At 42.9% G+C, this 21,356-nt stretch overlaps 1 protein-coding gene across 1 annotated transcript in view; it reads left to right on the top strand.

Moving 5' to 3' along the window:
- Positions 1–21,356, top strand: part of SNX30 (sorting nexin family member 30) — a 38,354-nt gene extending 16,998 nt beyond the window's left edge. The window contains exons 2-9 of the mRNA XM_056848220.1: positions 148–336; positions 3,935–4,045; positions 9,102–9,260; positions 10,372–10,567; positions 12,410–12,609; positions 17,111–17,197; positions 19,964–20,116; positions 21,280–21,356. Coding sequence (XP_056704198.1) covers positions 148–336; positions 3,935–4,045; positions 9,102–9,260; positions 10,372–10,567; positions 12,410–12,609; positions 17,111–17,197; positions 19,964–20,116; positions 21,280–21,339 — 1,155 coding nt within the window. The 3' untranslated portion in view covers positions 21,340–21,356. The remainder of the gene's footprint in view (positions 1–147; positions 337–3,934; positions 4,046–9,101; positions 9,261–10,371; positions 10,568–12,409; positions 12,610–17,110; positions 17,198–19,963; positions 20,117–21,279) is intronic.

The following is a 21,356-nucleotide window of genomic DNA, read 5'->3' as shown; positions in this document are numbered from 1 at the left end:
GCATAATTTAATGTTAGGTATCATTATTAGCCTAGGGATATGGGTAGGAGATCTGATGTTTTGTTCTCCTATCTAATCAACTTGTGTGATTGAGCTTTTCAAGTTCAGTAACCAACGTTTCCCCCTCTCCTGTTTTCTGTTCCCCAGGATCTCAGCTTGCCCAATGGTACTCCTGTAGATACTTCTAGCCCAGCTTCCTCCTCCTCCCTTCTCAACAGATTGCAGCTGGATGATGACTTAGATGGGGAAATGAGAGACCTTTTCGTCACTGTTGATGATCCAAAAAAACATGTCTGTACAATGGAAACTTACATCACCTACAGGGTCACCACCAAGGTACTCATTTGCAACCTGTTTTCTGTGCCTCCTTGCTTTCTTCTGAGAACTTTCTTGTTTTAACTTCCTTGTGAACTACAGACCAGAGGTGTTGCATTCTTAAGACATATTTCACGGCAGTATTATGAAAAGTTTCCAATTTTTTCTATGCTAGTTTTTTTTTGTGGTTTTAAATATGTGCATTTATTAGAAGATACTGTGAAATTTCTCCTTTGCTCCAATTTATTTTTGTCCAGTTTTTCATACAGGTCGATTATACTGTAGTTTTAGGTGTGCTAAATGCCTCTACACTTGAGGTGGATCCAGAGAAATCTGTCTTTACAACCCCTAATGTAGGGGTTGCTGAATTATTTCGGTGTCATGACCTCCACCAACAGGGACTGTGACACCTGTGAGCTGTTTACCATGCATCTAGCTTGCATGAGGCGGTGTTACTTGGATTTCAACATACACTCTTGACAACTAAATATGTGTGTGGACTCCATGGTAATGATAGTCTTTTGTGGCGGTGTGAAATGCCCTAAAAGCTCTGTTCATGGTGCTGTTTCTGATCGCTGATTTGTTCATGTGGAGCATGAGTTGAGAATCCAGTTCTCTAGTGATGCGCATGTGAATCGGTCCATGGGTTTGTTGGATGGCATAGTGTCTCTTTATGGCACTGCCTATTTCCAGTGCCCCCTGGTTTTCTCACCACACAGTATGCCCAGCCATGAGGCAAGTTACTTATGAATGCAAAAAGCCCATTTGTGGGTACTCTGTCATGTAAGAATTATTTTTTTTTTGGCCCCTATCTTCAGTGTTCAAATGGCCAGTTAATATTATCAGCAGAGTAATTTCTCTTCTTGTCACCTTCCTAACTACTGCCTCTGAAGCAGTTTTGCCTTATGGAATATAAATTCTAAACAAGTAGTATTGTGTTCTTTTGACAGCATTGCCAAAGGCTTTGTATTACATGAACTGCTAATAAATGTAGCCTAAGTGCCTGGCTGAAAGCTGCGTTCACACAGAGGACAATTTGCTCTTTTTTTCCACCTTTGCTATTGTGAAATCCACATTCTAATGGAAGAGGGATTGCTTTCTGGGTGCATACAAGTATCTTTTGTTTTGTACCACAAAAATGCACTTTAGTAGCATTGATAAGGGTGTATACTTCTAAGTGAAGTTTGCACTTCTTCTGTGTGCGAGAGGTGTGTGTAGTTTGTACATACCCTCGACAACTTAAGGCAGGGTTCTTATCTCTTCAGAAAAGGAGTCATATATACTCATATTGGTCTCATGGTTTCTTACAAAGAATCCTGCAAAATGTCGCTTAATAAGTTTAAGAAATTAGTTAGATCACTAGTGTTCCCTCACACTTCCCAGGATTCTATGGGTTTCTGTCAAACCAGTTCTACACCTTTTGATATCCTTACAGTGTTCAGAATTTTGTGGAACATTCTGTGTTTGGGTAAGGCTCATCCATGGGTATTCACATGTTTCAGACTTAAGGCACATCTTGATCCAGGAAACTCCACTGTCCTTGGCACTGGCATATTTCTGGGAACTTTGTTTTGCAGTTGTTCAATCTTTTTGGCTGTGCTTCATTTTGCTGATGTGTCTGGCATGCTTTGGGGGTCAAGGGCTTGTACAGATGCTGTATCCTCTCAAGAGGAAGTGGCACGCTAACTGTCCACATTGGGAATATAGAAGTATCCCTTGGGTTGTGTTGCTATTCGTTAGTTGCTGCTGAAGTGAGATTCTTGACCTCTTCTGTATTAAAATGGTTATGGAAATACCTTCTATTGGATAGTACTTGTGAAGCCATGGATGGCAAGGCACGGGCCTTTCCCACATCTGTTGATCAGCATTTCTGGGTTAAAGTAGGGTGTTCAAGCAAGGCTTACCCTTGTGACTCTGTTGCTTTTGCACAGAGGAGCATGATAGCCGGTGTGCTGGTGATGGTAGGGCTGGACTAGTTCAGTGGAGATCTGGGCTCAAATACCCATTTAGCTTTTGAGAGTTGACTTTGAGCCAGTCACACCCACTCTTCTTAACCTACCTTAGTCTGAGGATAAAATGGGGACATCATACATATTAGGATCTTGTATCTTGCTATATATTAGCAATAAATATAGCAATGGAGGGTGCCTGCCCTCTTAGCTGCGATGAAGACAGATCCGAGTGGTGGCTAGGGGAGGAGCGGAGCCCCCAAGGGGGGAACTTTCAGGGGTCTTGGAGCAGGAAATAAATATAGCAATGCATACTCCCCTGTCTTGCTTTAACAGTTGCTGTATGATTGTAATGGTAGTCCAATGGGGGAAGTTGCTGTTTTTAGCTCCCACCCCCAAAAAAGCTTCTACAGATGCCAAGTCATACAATGGAGGTCAGCTTAGCATAATTCTTATACTAAGACTAGAGTGAAAAGGAGACTTTAATACACTAGTTTGTCACAGCGAAGTCTAAGATCCAGGACTGGCATTTCTAAAGTTGCTTCCACATGACAAGGATTCTTCAGGTTGCTTTCCTTGTGGCTGCAAATATAGAAGCATGTGTGCTGGCAATATGGCTTCCACACATGGGTGTCTTCTGTGTACTAACCCCCCACCCCTGGCCAGCAACTTTCCCCTTCCGCATGTGGTCTGCAGTGAATCCACATTGGCTCTTGGGGGCATTGCCCTCATGGCTGCTGTGGAGACTCTTCAGTACTTTTTTTGTTCCTTATACAATGATTCTATTAAAACTTGAAATAGTTAAGTAAGAATAGCTCTTTATAGCTCAGTCTTGACATACAAGGTATCTCCTCAATCATCTTGCAGCTTCCCTTCCCTGTTCCTTTTCAGTAATTGGCACAAAAACTGCCTGCACCTTTCCCCTTATATCTCCACCACAAAAGGGCTGTAGACCCCCCCAAATGAAAATTGGAAATCCAGAGAATCTAAAATTTGAAATAGTTAAATATCAATATACCACTGTAGCACAATAGCAATTACCCTTTTTAAAAGCATTGGTGAAAAGGCAACTGAAAGAGGCTGATAGTGGTGCTGATATGGGTGGGACCTTCGCAGCGGGAAAATACACTCCATTCCTTTCACCCGATTTATTTGGACTGTGTTATTTCCATTTTTTGGGGGGGGGAAAGTAAGTTTGGGGAAGATCAGTGCATGCTGTCATGTGGAGACTCCCCCCCTTTTTTTTACAGTTTAAAAGCCAAGGCAGAAAAAAAAATTCTGCATGGAAGCAGCTGAAGGTCAAGCAACATCTCCCTTAAGCCTGTCCAGAATGATAGCCCAGTTTTTGAAGATAAAGACATATCTCTAGGCGTAACTTTCATTTCACATTCTTTCCCTTTTCTCCTCCTCAAGGAAAATGTTCCAGTCAAACAACTGAAAGCTAAACTTTTAATGAAATGCTTTCCCAATTGCAATGTTGAGACAGTTCCCAGAGAAAGGCAGAAAAAATACCCCCACTTTCCTTTCTGCTATTGCTTGGCCGCCTAAGCTTGTAGAACAGCTGCAAGTAAGCAAACAAGACAGTCCATGCAGTGTATTTCAAAAACTGAGATATCTCGCCTTACCCTGGATAATTTTTCTTTTGATCTCTTCTTTCTCTGTGTTCCCAGACCACACGAGCAGAATTTGATTTGCCGGAGTATTCCATGCGCAGAAGATACCAGGATTTTGATTGGCTGAGAAATAAACTCGAGGAATCTCAGCCTACTCATCTCATTCCTGTAGGTAGTAAGTCATGGTCTCAATTATTGAACATTCACTGTTCTGCTTTAAAAAGTGCGTGACCAGGGAGTTCCACAGTCTCGGCACCACCACAGAAATGACTCTGTCTCCAGTAGACACTTGCCTGACTTCTGCAGAGAAAGGCCTCAGAGGCCGAAGTGATGAATGAATTCGTGTGGGAGAAGGAGGTTCCTTAGATACCCTGGTCACTTGGGGCTTTAGAGGTAAAAACAGCACTTTGGGTTGAATTAGGAAACAAACATAGGCTAAAAATTGGCGCTATTAAAGTTGCCATAATTCATGTCTGGGGAGTTCTTGTGGTATGTGAACTCATATATTATAACCCTGAAGGCTCAAGGATCATCTTAAACAGAGGGGGAGGTGCTGTGGTTTAGTGGTAGAGCCGCTGCTTGGCATGCAGAAGGTCCCAGGTTCAATCCCCAGCATCTCCAGTTAAAGGGACTAGGCAAGTAGGTGATGTGAAAAACCTCTGTCTGAGACCCTGGAGAGCCGCTGCAAGTAATGATGGATAAACTTGTGGCTGCCCTCAGTTATAGGCCTGGCAGAATAGCTCTGTTTTACAGGCCCGGCAGAACTCTGTAAGGTCCCACAGGTCCCTGATGTCACTAGGAAGACTAAAGCCCCGGCCCTTGTTGAGGACAGCTGCACACTCTTTGGGCCAGAGACCACCAGCAGATTATTACCAATGGAGCATAGAGCTCTTTGGGGGGTGGTATACCAGGAAAGGCAGTCCTGAAGGTACAATGGTCCGAGACCATCCATGGTTTTCCTGAATGGGCCATGACGTGGAGCTGGTGTATGTTCTTTGGGAGAGTGTTCCACAAAAAGGAGCATCCCTATGGGTAGAGAGGAGGGCTTGTTTAGACGGCTGTGGAGGAGTGCCCTACCCAGTCAGATGTGGAAGGGCAAACGCGGTGTTGCCCTGCGTCTTCCTAATCATGCTGCTCACCATTTGGTCCAGAATACTAAATCTAAATACACCACCACCACAATGGGGCTTGAAATGTTGTATGGGTTTGGCACAGCTTCAAAATCCCGTTATTGAAAAAAGTCTTCTAGAGATTAACAAAACCTCTTTCATTTCCTTCAAACCCTTGCACAATTATCATAGAATCATAGAGTTGGAAGGGACCACCAGGGCCATCAAGTCCAACCCCCTGCACAATGCAGGAAATTCACAACTACCTCCCCCCTCCACATCCCCAGTGCCCAGAAGATGGCCAAGATGCCCTCCCTCTCATCATCTGCCTAAGGTTACAGAATCAGCATTGCTGACAGATGGCCATCTAACCTCTTCTTAAAAACCTCCAGGGAAGGAGAGCTTACCACCTCCCGAGGAAGCCTGTTCCACTGAGGAACCGCTCTAACTGTTAGAAAATTCTTCCTAATGTCTAGACGGAAACTCTTTTGATTTAATTTCAACTCGTTGGTTCTGGTCCGACCTTCTTGAGCAACAGAAAACAACTCAGCACCCTCCTCTATATCACAGCCCTTCAAGTACTTGAACATGGTTATCATATCCCCTCTCAGTCTTCTCCTCTTCAGGCTAAACATACCCAGCTCCTTCAGCCTTTCCTCATAGGACTTGGTCTCCAGACCCCTCACCATCTTTGTTGCCCTTCTCTGGACACATTCCAGCTTGTCTACATCTTTCTTAAATTGTGGTGCCCAAAACTGAACACAGTACTCTAGTTGAGGTCTAACCAGAGCAGAATAATGCGATACCATCACTTCGCGTGATCTGGACACTATACTTCTGTTGATGCAGCCCAAGACTGCATTTGCCTTTTTAGTCACAGAATCACACTGCTGAGTCATATTCAGTGTTTGGCCTACTAAGACCCCAAGATCCTTTTCACACACACTACTGCTCAAACAAGTCTCCCCCATACTATAATTATGCATTTGATTTTTCCTACCTAAATGCAGAACTTTACATTTGTCTTTGTTGAAATGCATTTTATTAGTTCTAGCCCATTTCTCCAGCCTGTCAAGATCATCCAGCACCTTGGCTCTGTCTTCTACCGTATTTGCTACCCCTCCCAATTTAGTATCATCTGCATATTTAATAAGCATCCCCTCTATTCCTTCATCCAAATCATTTATAAAGATGTTGAACAACACAGGGCCCAGCACAGATCCCTGAGGAACTCCACTAGTCACTTCTCTCCAAGTGGACGAGGAACCATTAACTAGCACTCTTTGGGTACGATCTGTCAACCAGTTGCAGATCCATCTAACAATAATAGGATCTAACCCACATTTTCCCAATTTGTCAACTAGACTACTATGTGGAACCTTATCAAAAGCCTTACTGAAATCTGGATAAACTATGTCTACAGCATTCCCCTGATCCAGCAAGGTAGTAACTTTCTCAAAAAAGGAGATAAGATTAGTCTGACATGACTTATTCTTGAGAAACCCATGCTGGCTCATAGTGATCAGATCCATCCTTTCTATAAATGCTCAAGGACGGGCTGTTTGATGATTTGTTCGAACACTTTTCCTGGTATAGAAGTCAAGCTGATGGGTCGGTAGTTACCTGGATCCTCCTTTTTCCCCTTCTTGAAGATGGGGACATTTGCCTGCCTCCAATCTTCTGGCACCTCACCTGTTTGCCAAGACTTTTAAAAAATAATGGACATAGGTTCCGAAATTACATCTGCAAGTTCTGTGAGTACCCTTGGGTGCTATTCATCTGGCCCAGAGGATTTTGTTTCATTTAAAGAAACCAGGTGTTTGTGCACAACCCCAATGCCAATTCTAGGCTGCAAATCTCTTCCCTCATCACATGTTCTGTTTATGCCATGTTGAGCACCACTTCCCTCACAAGAAAAAACTGAGGAAAAGTAGGAATTGAGGAGTTCTGCCCTCTCTTCATCTCCTGTTACAATTTCACTTTCCGGTCCACGCAATGGTCTTATCTTGTCCTTGTTCTTACTCGTACTCTGTACATAGGAAAAGAACCCTTTTTTGTTGCATCTCTCACTAGCCTAAGTTCATACTGAGCTTTAGCTTTCCTAACACTTTCCCTACAAGCTCTAGTTATTTGCTTATATTCCTCTTTGATTATAAGCCACCCTGGCCTCTTTAGGCTCCTCCCATTTTTCCTTCTCATAGGAATGGTTTGGGATTGCATCTTCAGTATTTTATTTTTAAGAAATGCCTACCCTTCTTGAACTCCCGTCTCCTTAAGTATTTCTGACCATGGGATTCTACCTAGCATAAGTTTAAGTTTGTTAAAATTTGTTCTTTTGAAGTCTACGTACAGGTTTTCCTCTCCCCAAGATTGTAAATTCCAAGATTACGTGGTCACTACTACCCAGGGTGCCCCAAGATTGTAAATTCCAAGATTACGTGGTCACTACTACCCAGGGTGCCTATTACTTTAACCTCATCGACCAGTTCTTCCCTGTTGGTGAGAATCAAGTCTAAGATAGCAGACCTCCTTATTTCCCTGTCCACCTTCTGGAATAGGAAGTTGTCAGTAAGACAAGTCAAGAATTTATTGGATCTTGCATTTTTAGCAGCGTTGGACTTCCAACAGATATCCTGGTAATTAAAATCTCCCATGACCACCATGTCCCGTCTCTTTAAGAACTTTGTGATCTGGTCTAGGAGCGTCCCATCCAAGTCCTCTGCCTGGTTTGGCGGTCGATAGCAGACCCCCACGAGAATATCACAATTATTTCTTATTCCTTTTATGTTTACCCATAGAGTCTTGACTGCACTACCATGCTCAGATTCGTGTACTTCTTCACAAGTGTACACATCTTTGACATACAGTGCTACTCCTCCCTCCTTTTTTATCAATCTATCCCTTTTAAACAAGTTGTACCCCTCAATCTTAATATTCCAATCATGAGTGACATCCCACCAAGTTTCAGAAATGCCTATTAGGTCAAAATCCCCGTCCTGTATTAGGGCTTCGAGTTCTTCCTGCTTGTTTTTCATAAACTACTCTTTTGAAGCAAAATGCTTGTCATATTCTTCAAATCAACTGGCTGTTTCTGTGCGAAGCCCTGTAACTTCCCAGTACAAAGACAAACAACTAAATACTGTGGATGAATATATATATGTGTGTGTGTGTGTGTGTGTTGAACTGTGGTATTGGGAAAGGAAGTCACAGATTACGTTTCTTTCACTGAAATAGTAAAAGGAAATGTCAGTTATGACTTCTTCTCCAAACTTGTTGGTGGTTGTATGTTAGCCAAATACATATTTAAATGTCTGTTTGAGGCCGGAGAGAACACATAAAAAGGAGTGTCTGTCAGATAAGAGAAGGAAAACTACCCTGAGATTACTTTCCCCTCCCCACTATTTAGAATTTTTCTGAAAAAAACATACTTATAAAAAGGGGACCTGCAAGGTTGCAAAAGAAAAGATAGTAGAAATTACACTTTAAATTGTAATGCAGCTCCAAATGTGAACTAAAGGCATGAATGATGTGTTTTTATTTGCCTACTCCATTGAAATAATCATTCCATATGTTGGTGTTCTTGTCCCTCCATTTTGCAAGCTGTCAGTCTCAGGTGTTTGCCTCTAGCATCCCTCAAGCATACTCATCCAGACAGGTAGATCTGAAGCAGTAAAACTTTATTAGGAACTAAGAAGCAATTTAAAAGAACTAACTGCACGCAGGGAGGCAAGGATAGCAATGGAAAGCAAGTACAGGCTACCTGCTTAAAAACATTAGGACAAGAGAGTAAGATAAACATTGCTAGGCAACAGCGAGATAGGCATTTCCCATGAATGAAGACACAACACGCCACAGCTGTGATAACAGGCACTAACGAAGTATACACAGGCGCTTCCAAGCCCTGGGAACCAAGGACTTGACTTGTGGCCAAAACGTGGCCTGCACTCATGTCAAGAGCCCGTCAGGATCTTGCGTTCAGTGAAGACCCTGACACAAGCTTTCTGTCAAAGCAGACCCTTCACTCTCCCCTTTGGATCTGATGCAAGAGTGGCTATTGATCTGTATTCCACGTAAAACCTACACATTGGAAATGTCCTCTCTCTCTCTCCCTTCAGCCTCTTCCAGAGAAGTTTGTGGTTAAAGGAGTTGTTGACCGCTTTTCAGAAGAATTTGTTGAAACACGGAGGAAAGCCTTAGATAAATTCTTGAAAAGGATTGCTGATCATCCGGTGCTTTCTTTCAATGAACACTTTCATGTGTTTCTTACTGCCAAAGTAAGTAAGCTGCATTGATACAGCTTTTTCAAACAACCTATTTAGGCATGGGCAGGCTAACATTTTAAAGAAGAAAAATGCTCAGAATGAGCCAGTGTTGTAGTTACGAGTGCCTGGCTAGGTTCGGGAGACCCAGATTTGAATCCCCACTCTACCATGCAAGTTTGCTGGGCAGCCTTGGGCCAGTCATGCACACTCAGCCTAGCATATCTCATAGGGTTGTTGTGAGGATATAACAGAGGAGGACAGCAAATGTAAGCAACTTTGGGTCCCCAGTGAGGAGAGGTGTGTGTAAATGAAGTAGGTAAAATAAATGATGAGAGAATCCCTAAAGAGATGTCCAGTACAGTTTCAAAGCAATCTGTCTTGCTAGATAACAAAATTAATTAAAAATACAAGTTTTATTTGCAAGTGCTTAATAAGTAGTAGTTATCAGTCTGCATATTTTCCCTCATAACTCCACATGGAAAAGGGCAAGAGGCTTTTTTTTAAAGCTGGGAACTAGTAGATCATGGCTATAGATCTTGATGTTGTTGGGCTACAGCAATTGTCAATCACTGTTTTTTTAAAAGCTTTTGATTTTGTACGGGAAAATGGCAGCTGTGAAAGGCTGAGGCAAGGAAAGTACAGGGAGAACTGTTGTGAGATACCCCATTGCCAAGGCAAATGCCTCTGCATTCATGGTGGCTGTGAAAGCTGCAAGGAGTATTGTTGCTGGGTATCTTCCATGATAACACCATTGAGAGGTGTAGCTGTAGAGCTGTAGCCCCTCAAGTACAAATGTACTGTAGAATGCAGTGAATGAGACAGATTCTTCTGAAGTTAACCAATAAATTATGTGAAGCAACTTTAATTTGCCTTAGAACTCTATAAGAAATTATGTGTCTTATTCAAATGGCAGGAAGAAATTTTGAACTTGACATAGTGCCAAAAACCCTATCTCCTTTTCAGTTTGAAAAAAACAGTGATGCAATAGCCAAATACTTACATTGCTTAAATCTGACTATTTATGTACTTTCGGCATTTGCTTTAGAATGGCTGTTAAAGATATTTTCAGATAAATTTAACTAGTAACGAGTGAACAACTAATTAACGGCTTTGTCATGATCAGGATCTTAATGCTTACAAAAAGCAAGGGATGGCTTTGCTTTCCAAGATGGGAGAATCAGTAAAATATGTCACAGGAAGCTATAAACTAAGAAGTCGACCGATGGAGTTTGCAGCCATTGGAGACTATTTAGATACGTTTTCTATGAAGCTTGGAACCATTGATAGAATAGCACAGCGAATCATTAAGGAAGAAGTGGGTAAGTAGTGCTCATATGCTGCCTTGTAACCGTGACCCATCTGTGTTCAGCCCCGTTGGACATGGTTTTAAAACTTTATGCTAAACTGTCTGCCCGAGGACTGTAGCTTGTGGAAGGTTCCTTTGCCATTTACTGGATTACAAGTTCTTCCCCTCTCGATTGTCCTGTGCCAGCATTCCCTATCACTTTGAGAGCATTTGCTTTGATCTTCAAATGGAAAACATAGGGAAGAGAATAAAACCCTAATGCTTTGCTATGGAAGTTGGGCACAAAGAAATAGGCTGCCAAACAAAGGATGATAAAATATGTTATTATGTCTTTAACATTGTGAACCCATCAAAGGTACATGTATCAAATCCTCAAAAAGAGTTACATAAATAACAAGTCCTCCCACAAATGTGAAACCTACACAAATATACAAACTGTATTAACAATTCAAACTACAGACAAGAGATACAATGTTATAATTATCATGGGGAAGTAGAATGGGGAAGACAAAGGAAGGGGCTATCATCTCGTTCCATATGTCTTCATCGAGTCTCTCCTCATATACAATGTGTTACAAACAACACTCCCCAATATACATGGAGAAAAACTTGGAACATCAAGCCTGAGTCATGTTCATGGAGGAGAGGGGTATTCATGGAGGGGTGTTCATGGCTATTAGTAAGAATGGCTACTAGTCATGCTGCATACCTATTCTCTCCAGGATCAGAGGAGCATGCCTATCATCTTAGGTGCTGTGGAACACAGGCAGGATGGTGCTGCTGCAGTCGTCTTGTTTGGGGGCTTCCCGGAGGCACCTGGTTGGGCCACTGTGTGAACAGACTGCTGGACTTGATGGGCCTTGGTCTGATCCAGCATGGCCTTTCTTATGTTAACGTCTGTCTAAAGTCTATCTTCTTGATAAATTAAACCACCATGGGTGTAACCTCTATAATCTCAATTCATCACATTTCTTCCCAAGCACATTTGCAAATGTGATGAGTTTGTTTGGCAGTTTATTTCTTTATGCCCGTTACACAGTTGGCTGGTGCCACTTTATTCTTACCAATTGTTGCTGTGTAACTCTTTTTCTGTTTGACTTTGGTATAGAAGTTATCAGCTGTAGAAAGGACGGACTTTGTCTGTGTTCCTTAGACACCTTGGGGGAAAGAGTTGGGTATACCCAGCCTCCTATAGGTATTCTATTCTTGAAAAGCAAGGTATCTTGGAACATATTAAAGATTTATTGGGGCATATGCGTGAAGTAGGCATTAGGTCACAGAAATGTCTGACATGTCTGCAAAACCTTGCCAAAACAAACTTGTTCCTCTTTCTATGGTTCTGCAAGTCTCTGCTGAAATCCACTAGCAGCTACATCTCTGGAATCTATTCCCTCTAGAATCTATTCCTGCCTTTTCCTTAGAATATTGATAATAAATCAAAAGGGTTCTTTTTTTGGGGGGGGGGAAGTAATCCTTCTGAGAGAATTTCCTTTGTGGGGTGTTGTTTGTTGGGTTGCAAATTGGCAAATAGTTCTTCATGGTGTAGCTGCTCGTTTCATGGCCTACATTGTGAGTTTGTTCAGCTCTATTTGTTTATTTAAAACCTTTTTATGCCACCTTTCCAACCAGTCAGGGTCCACATGGCGGCGACCATAAGAGCATTAAAATATTTGAACAATTACAGTACAGTTAAAATACAAACTTTAATTAAAAACACATAAACAAATGACTGGACGTAGGATCTTGCCAAACATAAGATCTTACCTGAGAGTTGGGCTTCAAAACTTCTGGTGCTGTCTCAAAACCCAGAAATGGGACTTGGCGGTGGCTTCTCTCATGTATGGCTCTCTTGCAGAATATCTGGTGGAACTTCGAGAGTATGGGCCTGTTTACTCAACCTGGAGTGGGTTAGAAAGAGAACTGTCTGAGCCTCTGGAGGGGGTGTCTGCCTGCATTGGGAACTGCTGTACAGCTCTTGAGGAACTGAGTGAAGATATGACTGAGGATTTCCTACCTGTTCTCAGAGAATACATTTTATATGCAGAGTCCATGAAGGTAAGGTGGGGGTTTTTGTGTGAAAAGCAAGTTTGTGTGCTTAGTGTTTGTTTTAATGCTCTGCTGGTGGTCTATGACTTTGAGTGGTTTAGGGATTGGGGTTAATCCCTGTTCATTGTGGACATGCCTTGGCAGAAACTAAGTCCTTCAAGTTTCAGAAGCAGATGTTGATGGGGGAGCATAAGGGGACAGTAATATTCTGCTTCTCCTTGGCCCATTTTACTATTTGGTTCCTAATAATTTTGAAAGGTTTGAATGCAGTGTTTGCTGGCCCCGGCCTGGTGGAACAGTCTACCAAATAACATCAGGGCCCCGCGGGACCTAAACAAGTTCCACAGGGCCTGCGAAACAGAACTGTTCCGCCAGGCCTACACCTGAGGGCAGCCACAAGCCTTTCCGTTGGTACCCATTGCTGGGTCTCCCCATCCTTCTTCAACTTTTGGGGTTTGGGGTTCATTGTCTGGTCAGGACTGTCCAGCAGCTGAAATTATGGAATTATGACATCTTGTTTTTATAATGTGCGGTATGAATTTTGAAGTTATGTTTTAATATAGATGTTTTTAATATAAATTTTAAATCGATATTTTTATATTGTGTTGTGAGCCACCCTGAGCCTGGTTTGCCGGGAATGAGGGCAGGCTATAAATGTCAATAATAAATAAATAGATGCTGTAAGAGCTAAGCGTTTCTTGCCCCTGTGAGTCATATAGGAGATCAAATGCCATCTGGTGCAGTCTGCCAGCACTGCTGTGTTATGTGGGTAGCCTTTAAATATTGCCAACATGCGCTATCTAGAAGGAAAAGGAGTTGCTCAGGGCCATGGGTATGTGTTTTCTGTATTCTGTGGGGGAAACTTTCCAAAAGTGATTCAGAATATAGAAGGAGGTTTCCTGAGAATTATGACTGGAAAAAAAAAATCTGCATCGGTGTCCCAAACATGGTGCCCACCGACTCCTTTCCTGGGGCTTATCAAGTGTTTTTCAAAAGTGGGTATGGCCAGGGGGCTTTTACCCAGGATGGATTCTGATTGGCCATTGGTGATCTGATTGGCTGTGCAGGATAAAAAAAAAATTATTCGATAGTGGCTGCCACTACAGTGCTGAACGCAGTTGAGTTCCCATGTACTAGAGCTAGATTCATGTTGACTGTCAGCTGAGGGACCAACAATATGTTCAGGATATGAGCTTTTGAGAGCTCAAACCCTGAAAATTTTGTTGGTCTCTCAGGTGATACTCGACACCAATGTAGCTGTTCCAATTTACCAGTTATATACAAGTAGTGGAAAGACCAGAATGCCTGTTATGCATCATTTCCATTCAGGAAATGAAAAAAGGAATCGTTGAGAGGAGGCAGAATAGATTGCTTACAATTAATTCAAGCCCCCCAGCAGAGCATTTAGATATTAGGCAAATAGAGTTAGCTTTAAATATTTATGTGCATTTTTCATGCTGGAGCGGCCTAAAGTATGTTGAAGGGTTTTCATATGGGCACAACACACGCACAGCCATCTTGAGAGAATTTTGTGTGTGGCTTTTTCTGTCAAGTTCTTAATCTTGGCGGTATTTCATTGTCTTTGAAATTTCATATTCAACATGTGGGGTATAATCTTCATTTCAATTGTGCCTTATACTCTGTAGAAAGGTTTGGGTGTATGTTTGTGGGTCACAAACTCTCTGACCAAATTTCTCAATCCCCACCCTTTAAGCTCAAAACTACATATCCAGCAGAATTAATATAGTAGTTTTTATGGTTAACCTCCTCTTCTTTTCCTTTCCTACAAAAAATAGCTAAAACGTTTTTGGTCGGAGTCCAGCTGAAACATAAAACCTGTAAACCACCCAACTGACCTGTTTTGCATCTGCTCACTGAAGTTGAGTTGGCTACCTCTCCCGTTTTGTGCCTCTTGATAACTTAGTTAACACAACCAAAGACAGAAATGAGTATTGCATTGGGTGGGATTACACATGCTGGCAGCATTATCAGAGTCCTTATTACAGTGAGGGAAAAAAGTATTTGATCCCCTGCTGAATTTGCCCGTTTGCCCTCTGACGAAGAAATGACCAGTCCATAATTTTAATGGTAGGTCTATTGTAGCTGTGAGAGACAGAATAACAGGGAAACCCCCAGAAACCCAGAAGACAAAAGTCAGAGATTGATGTGCATTATAATGAGTGAAATAAGTATTTGATCCCTTTGCAAAAGATGACTTAGTACTAGGTGGCAAAACCCTTGTTGGCAATTACAGAAGTCAGACGTTTCTTGTAGGTGGCCACCAGGTTTGCACACATCTCAGGAGGTATTTTGTCCCACTCCTCTTTGCAGATCCTCTCCAAGTCAGTAAGATTTCGAGGCTGATGTGTAGCTACTCGAACCTTCAGCTCCCTCCACAGATTTTCAATGGAATTAAGGTCTGGAGACTGGCTAGGCCACTCCAGGACCTTAATGTGCTTCTTCTTGAGCCACTCCTTTGTTGCCTTGGCCGTGTGTTTTGGGTCATTGTCATGCTGGAATACCCATCCTTGACCCATTTTCAATGCCCTGGCTGAGGGAAGGAGGTGCTCACCCAAGATTTGACGATACATGGTCCCGTCCATCGTCCCTTCGATGCGGTGAAGGTGTCCTGTCCCCTTAGCAGAAAAACACCCCCAAAGCATAATATGTCCCCCTCCATGTTTGACGGTGGGGATGGTGTTCTTGGGGTCGTAGGCAGCATTCCTCCTCCTCCAAACACGGCGAGTTGAAGTGAAGGTACCGGGTAGCCTGACATCTGGCTGGTTGATAGGGGATCGAATCTGGCTGGTTGACAGGGGATCGAAGCTGGCTGGTTGATAGGGGATCAAATACTTATTTCATTCATTATAATGCACATCAATGTCTGACTTTTGTCTTCTGGGTTTCTGGGGGTTTTCCTGTTGTTATTCTGCCTCTCACAGCTACAATAGACCTACCATTAAAATTATGGACTGGTCATTTCTTCGTCAGAGGGCAAACGGGCAAATTTAGCAGGGGATCAAATACTTTTTTCCCTCACTGTAAATTCCTGCATACTGACTTTGTATCCATAAGATAGGATGTTGAACTAAGATGTCGAGCCACAGTGAAGAAGCCACCATCATCTTGCCTCCCTCTCTTAAAACTGGGGATAACCTAGTCTCTTGCCTCCCCCTTCTGGTGGAAAATTCTTTGAATTGTTCCAGACTTGCAGTGTGTTCTTTCTAGTGTAACTTCTCTGTTAATGATTGGTCTCTCTTAATGTACTTCAGCATTCTGCGGGCCATTGTATTAGTCAAGGGCAGTTTGTTTTGCAAACTGCTGATATGCTTGTACCCAAGTAGAAATACCTGTAAAACTCAAAGCACGGTCCCTTAAGATCTAATAGCTATATGCAAAATGCCACATAGCTACTGTGGTGTGTGGGTGGCTTTTAGACCAAATGTTAAAGTTTTATGTTTTTAAGCAGACAACAAAATACAACCCCTGTATCCATAGATGATAAATGCGTCTCTTTTAGCCGCTGCCTTTAAATCAGCTTTGTGGAACATAATGGCAGGATTTGCTGATACTGTGCTCTAGTGTCTGGCAGAGTATGGTCTAGCTACTGAGGCACTACAACCCCTTCCCCCTACATTGATGACAAAGTATTTCCATAGTGATCCCCTAGCAAGCTTTACTTGTGCTGTGTTGGAGTTAGAGCTTTGGGGAAGGCCTTTTGTTATTGTTTAGTAATGTTGACTAGAATGGCAGTGTTCTCCTTGACTTGGGTGGTGCTGGAATGCTATAATTTAGAAGTTCTGTTGAAGCTGAGGTTGTTAAAATGGATTCTTGATCTTTAGCCTTGGTAATTTTTCAAAGGATGGTAAAATCTAATGAATCTGTTGTATTTTAGAGCTGGGACATGATGTCTTCAGGTTAGCTGGATCATGTTTCTGTAAGAATCTTTTTCAAGGATGGGTCTTTGCCTGCTGCTGACCTATCTTTGCTTTAGGTGCTAAGTGAAGACTTCGGCATTTATTATTTATTGTTTTCCTGTTGGCATGCCTGAGTGTTTTTTCCCCAAACTTTTTTGAAATTGTAGAATATTTCAGTCTAGCTTCTATCCCCATCCCTTGTTTTGTTTTTTTAATTTGATAGAACCTTTTGGCTGCGCGATGGATCATCCATGAGCATGTGAAGAAAGGCATTTTAAGTTGTTGAGCAACTCGCTTTTGTAGCTATCAAATTTTATTAATCAAGCTTGAACACAAGAACTCATTGCTAGAACTTCTTGCATTGTAGTGCAAGACGAAATCAATGTATTTTTTTCTCTCCTAGCCTTGCTCTCCCCCGCCCCCATGGCAGCGATTTCAACTTGGTTCCAAACACATGGCTATCTAAGAAGTGATAGACTCACAACTAAACAAACATTGTAGCTAGTTTGTAATGTAGGGAGTGAAAACACCTAGAATAAATGTGACTCTTGCCTTTCCTTTAACTACAGCTTACTTATTCTCTTTCCTTTTAGAATGTGCTGAAGAAAAGAGATCAGGTTCAAGCAGAATATGAAGCCAAACTAGAAGCAGTGGCCCTAAAAAGAGAAGACCGGCCCAAGGTAGTTGTTTTTTGTAATAATTGTTCTTTTCTTTAAAATCCTGTGGCGTATTGGTTAAAAATGGCGGACTTTAATCTGGTGAACTGGGTTTGTTTCCCCACTCCTCCACATGAAGTTTGCTGGGTGACCTTGGGCTAGTCACAATTCTCTCTGAACTCTCTCAGCCCCACCTACCTTATGAGGTGTCTATTGTGGGGAGGTGAAGGGAAGGCGGTTGTAAGCCACTTTGAGACTCATTAAAGGTAGAGAAAAGTGGGCTATAAAAACAAATCTTCTTCTGAAGCCTGCAGAAAACAAAACCTGAACTAATGTCTTCTGTTTCTTATGTAAGTTGCCATGAGAAGTCCATCCATGGGCAATAAGTGATGTCAACTAGTCGTGTTTAAAATTAATTTCTCATATTACAAAATGTAGGGGCGCCCAATAATTGGTTCAGGACTATGTTGAACAGAAGGAAGATATGAAGGAAAATTGGACACGGGTCATTCAAGCAACCAAATCTAACAACCCTGCCTTGTTTTGGAATACTATAGCTCTTTCCCAATCAAACAGACTTCCTATGGTGGATTGCCATATTAGAGGGCATTTGGAAACTTTGACCTTTGAGCCAGGGTTTAGTAACTAATCATTAGTATTTTCACTTTTTGTACTATCCCATGGGCAGTCTGTTACACAAGTGTGTGGCAACAAAAATATACTTGCAGGTGCTGAGAGGTTAGCACTGGCCCAGGGGGGGAGGGGAGTGGTGAGGAAGTTATCTGCTACTTAGTTCCTCTAGTGTATGTGGAAGATTAGAAGCAGATTAATCCGAGCATCTAAGTCATTTGGGTCTCATTAGAGGTGTTTCTTAACTCACTTTCTCAAGAACAGTTATTTCAGTAGTTGTCTTGAATAAACATTTGCCCATAAATTTTTAATTGCAGATGCTTGTCCATCAAACAGCTGAAGTGAAAAAGCTTTAAATTTTCATTAACTTCAAAAGGGAGGTATTATTGCTGCTATGAATTTTAAAGATTAATGCATATGGTTCTTTAACTACTGCCACTTGCTTGACAGCAATAGAAATAAACAGAATTCCCTTGCCTTTTTTCCTTTGTTTTGGTAAGTTGAAAAGGAAACCTGACTTAAATTATGTAGTGGTCACCTCCAGTATCCAAGGTACTCAAAATGATGTTACAGGTATGATTCCATTTTACCATCGCAACAATCTTGTGAGGTAGGTTATAACGAAGGTGAGCGGCCCAAAGGTGAGTTGCCCAAGTTTAGCCAGTCAAGTTCATGACCGAGTAGAGACTGGAATCCAGGTGACTCTGGCTACCCCAAAGGTTAGTGTAGCCAGTATGGTGTTGGACAACAGAAGAAGAGTTGGTTTTTATATGCCGACTTTCTCTACCACTTAAGGGAGACTCAAACTGGCTTACAATCACCTTCCTCTCCCCACAACAGACACCCTGGGAGGTAGGTGGGGCTGAGAGATAGTGACTGGCCCAAGGTCACCCAGCTGGCTTCGTGTGTAGGAGTGGGGAATCAAACCCGGTTCTCCAGATCAGACTCCACTGCTTCAAATCCTGATTCTGTGATAGCAGAGAAGGGGGCAACAGCTCCTTTAATTAGTGCTTGGCTGGGGTGGTTCATCCTAGGGGTGTGCATTTCAGAGGCAGCGGCCAGCGCAGAGTTGCAAGAGGGCCTTGGCTTGGCCAAGGCCTGCTGGCAGCTCTGCCTATGTACCTTCTGCTGCCTCCAGGCCCCACAGGAAGCCCGGAGGCAGTGGTGGCGGCCATCACAGAGCTGCGAGCCAACCCTGGCTCAGTCGAGACCCACTTGCAGTTCTGCCCAGGTACCTGCCGCCGCCTCCAGGCCCCAAGTGGAGCCCGGAGACAGTAGTGACAGCCATGGCCGGCTTGCAGCTCTGCCCCAAACACCTGCAGCTGCCTTGGGGCTCCATGTGGGGCTCGGAGGCAGCTCTAAGCTGCCGCAGCTCTCCAGTAAAATTAAGTGGGGGGAGGGAGAAATGGTGAGGGGGGTAAATTTCAGATTCAGGTCTAATAGACCCAATTGAGGGTCCAGGTATTCCTAATATGGTATTCCTAATATGGAGGTTCGGGATTATCCGGGTTTACTTAAAAAGTTCAGGTCCATTAGACCCGAAATTGACATTTACCATTTTAGGTTTTTTTGCACACTTCTAGTTCACACATGTTGAAGCCACTGAGGGATTAACATACATTAATGGATGCTCTGTATTTTTGGGTAGTGGAGGCACCATCACAGATCAAACATTTGTGGTAGTACTGCTCCAAGAAGAAGAGTTGGTTTTTGTATGCCGACTTTCTCTACCACTTAAGAGAGAATCAAACCTGCTTACAATCACCTTCCCTTCCCCTCCCCACAACAGGCACCCTGTGAGGTAGATGGGGCTGAGAGAGAGTGACTAGCGGCTAGCCCAAGGTCTCCCAGCTGGCTTCTTGTGGAGGAGTGGGGAAACCAACCCGGTTCACCAGATTAGCCTCTGCCGCTCATGTGAAGGAGTGGGGAATCCAGATCAGACTGCACCGCTCCAAACCACCACTTTTAACCACTACACCACGCTGGCTCCAAGGCAGCAATTGTGGTTTTTTTTTAAAATGGAGTTCATTCAAACATTCAGCTGTGAGTGAAGTGGTGACTTCATGTGTGAACTGGTCTTCACTGGAGAAGACAGACTCATTGTTTTTTTTTGGGGGGGGGGGTTTGCCGCAGTCGTGCTAACAGATTCTCTCTCTTCAGGTGCCCACAGATGTTGAAAAGTGCCAGGACCGAGTGGAGTGCTTCAATGCAGACTTGAAGGCTGACATGGAAAGATGGCAAAACAACAAGCGTCAAGACTTCAGGCAGCTGCTGATGGGAATGGCAGATAAAAACATCCAATATTATGAGAAGGTAATACTATAAGTTTGCACTAAACAAACTGTTGAGAATCGTTCACTGAGTAACTTAAGCTCCTGTGTCGGTAACTCTGTTTAGTTTGACCATGATAACATCAAGCTGCCTTATACTGAGTCAGACCATTGATCTGTCAAGGCCAGTATTGTCTCCTTTGACCGGCAGCGGCTCTCCAGGGATGCTGGTGGGGATTTTTCAAATGACCTGCTATGTGAGCCTTTTAACTGGAGATACTAGTGATTGAACCTGGGACCTTCTGCATGCAAATCAAGTGTTCCATCTAGGGATGTGCACCTTTCCCCCAGTATTTTTCAGGTTTGGGTTTATTAATCCTGAAAATATCCAAAAAATCTGAAAAATCCGGATTTTTCAACAATTTTCGGGTTAATAAACCCAAACCTGTAAAATGCAAGAAAAAATAGGCTCGGATAGGGAGGCAGGGGTGTTCCTGTTGCTGCTACCTGCATGCTAATCTAAGCGGCTTGCTGGCTTGGGCCTCCACAAGCCTCTTAATGAAATGAAATGGTTTAAAGAATCAAACAGGCAGAAATCACTGTCTCATTAACTTTGTATGAGGTACAGAGTTTTATGCAGTCCAGTATCTTGTTTTAAAACAACCAGCTCCTTTTTATGCATTGCTGGCATGCCCTTATGATTCCTACTGGGCTGCATGAAACCATGCTCATGTGAGCCTTGCGTAATTTGGCAGTCGGTAATTTGAGGGCTGCTCTCCAATTGAGGAGCTTAGGTGTAACTGTGTATGTACCTATATCCATACATATGAGTAGCTTATAACTGGCTGATGCCTTTTGACAGTGGTACGGCTGCTGTACTGCTCATAAAAATATCTTGGGGGCAAACTTTGCTTTCTCATCCGATAAAAAGGCCCGTGTGACAGGTGTAGTCTTGAAAGCCCGGAGGCATTGCCCAAGATACCCAGGCTGTGCCTGTTAACACAAGAAATTTTGTGCCCATGTGCTTAACTTGCACATTTGTGATGACAGAGGGTACTTACTTCCCTGTTGGGAACACAGGTGATTTTTGTTGGCTGAGGGACGACGTTAACCCTCAGGATGCATTCATGAGTGCTAGCTGGGACAGAGAGAGGCTGAAGTATTGATGGTTAGGTTTATTTGGTCTCTTTTTTGTTGTTCTTATAGTGCCTTACGGCGTGGGAATCCATTATACCACTGTTGCAAGAGAAACCTGAGACCAAATAAGAAGCCACCCTTTCCCC

This window comes from Euleptes europaea, chromosome 4 (assembly GCF_029931775.1).
Source record: "Euleptes europaea isolate rEulEur1 chromosome 4, rEulEur1.hap1, whole genome shotgun sequence".
Classification (NCBI taxonomy): Eukaryota; Metazoa; Chordata; class Lepidosauria; order Squamata; family Sphaerodactylidae; genus Euleptes; species Euleptes europaea.
The sequence above is the reverse complement of the archived record's forward strand: the minus strand, read 5'-3'. Positions and strand labels throughout refer to the sequence as shown.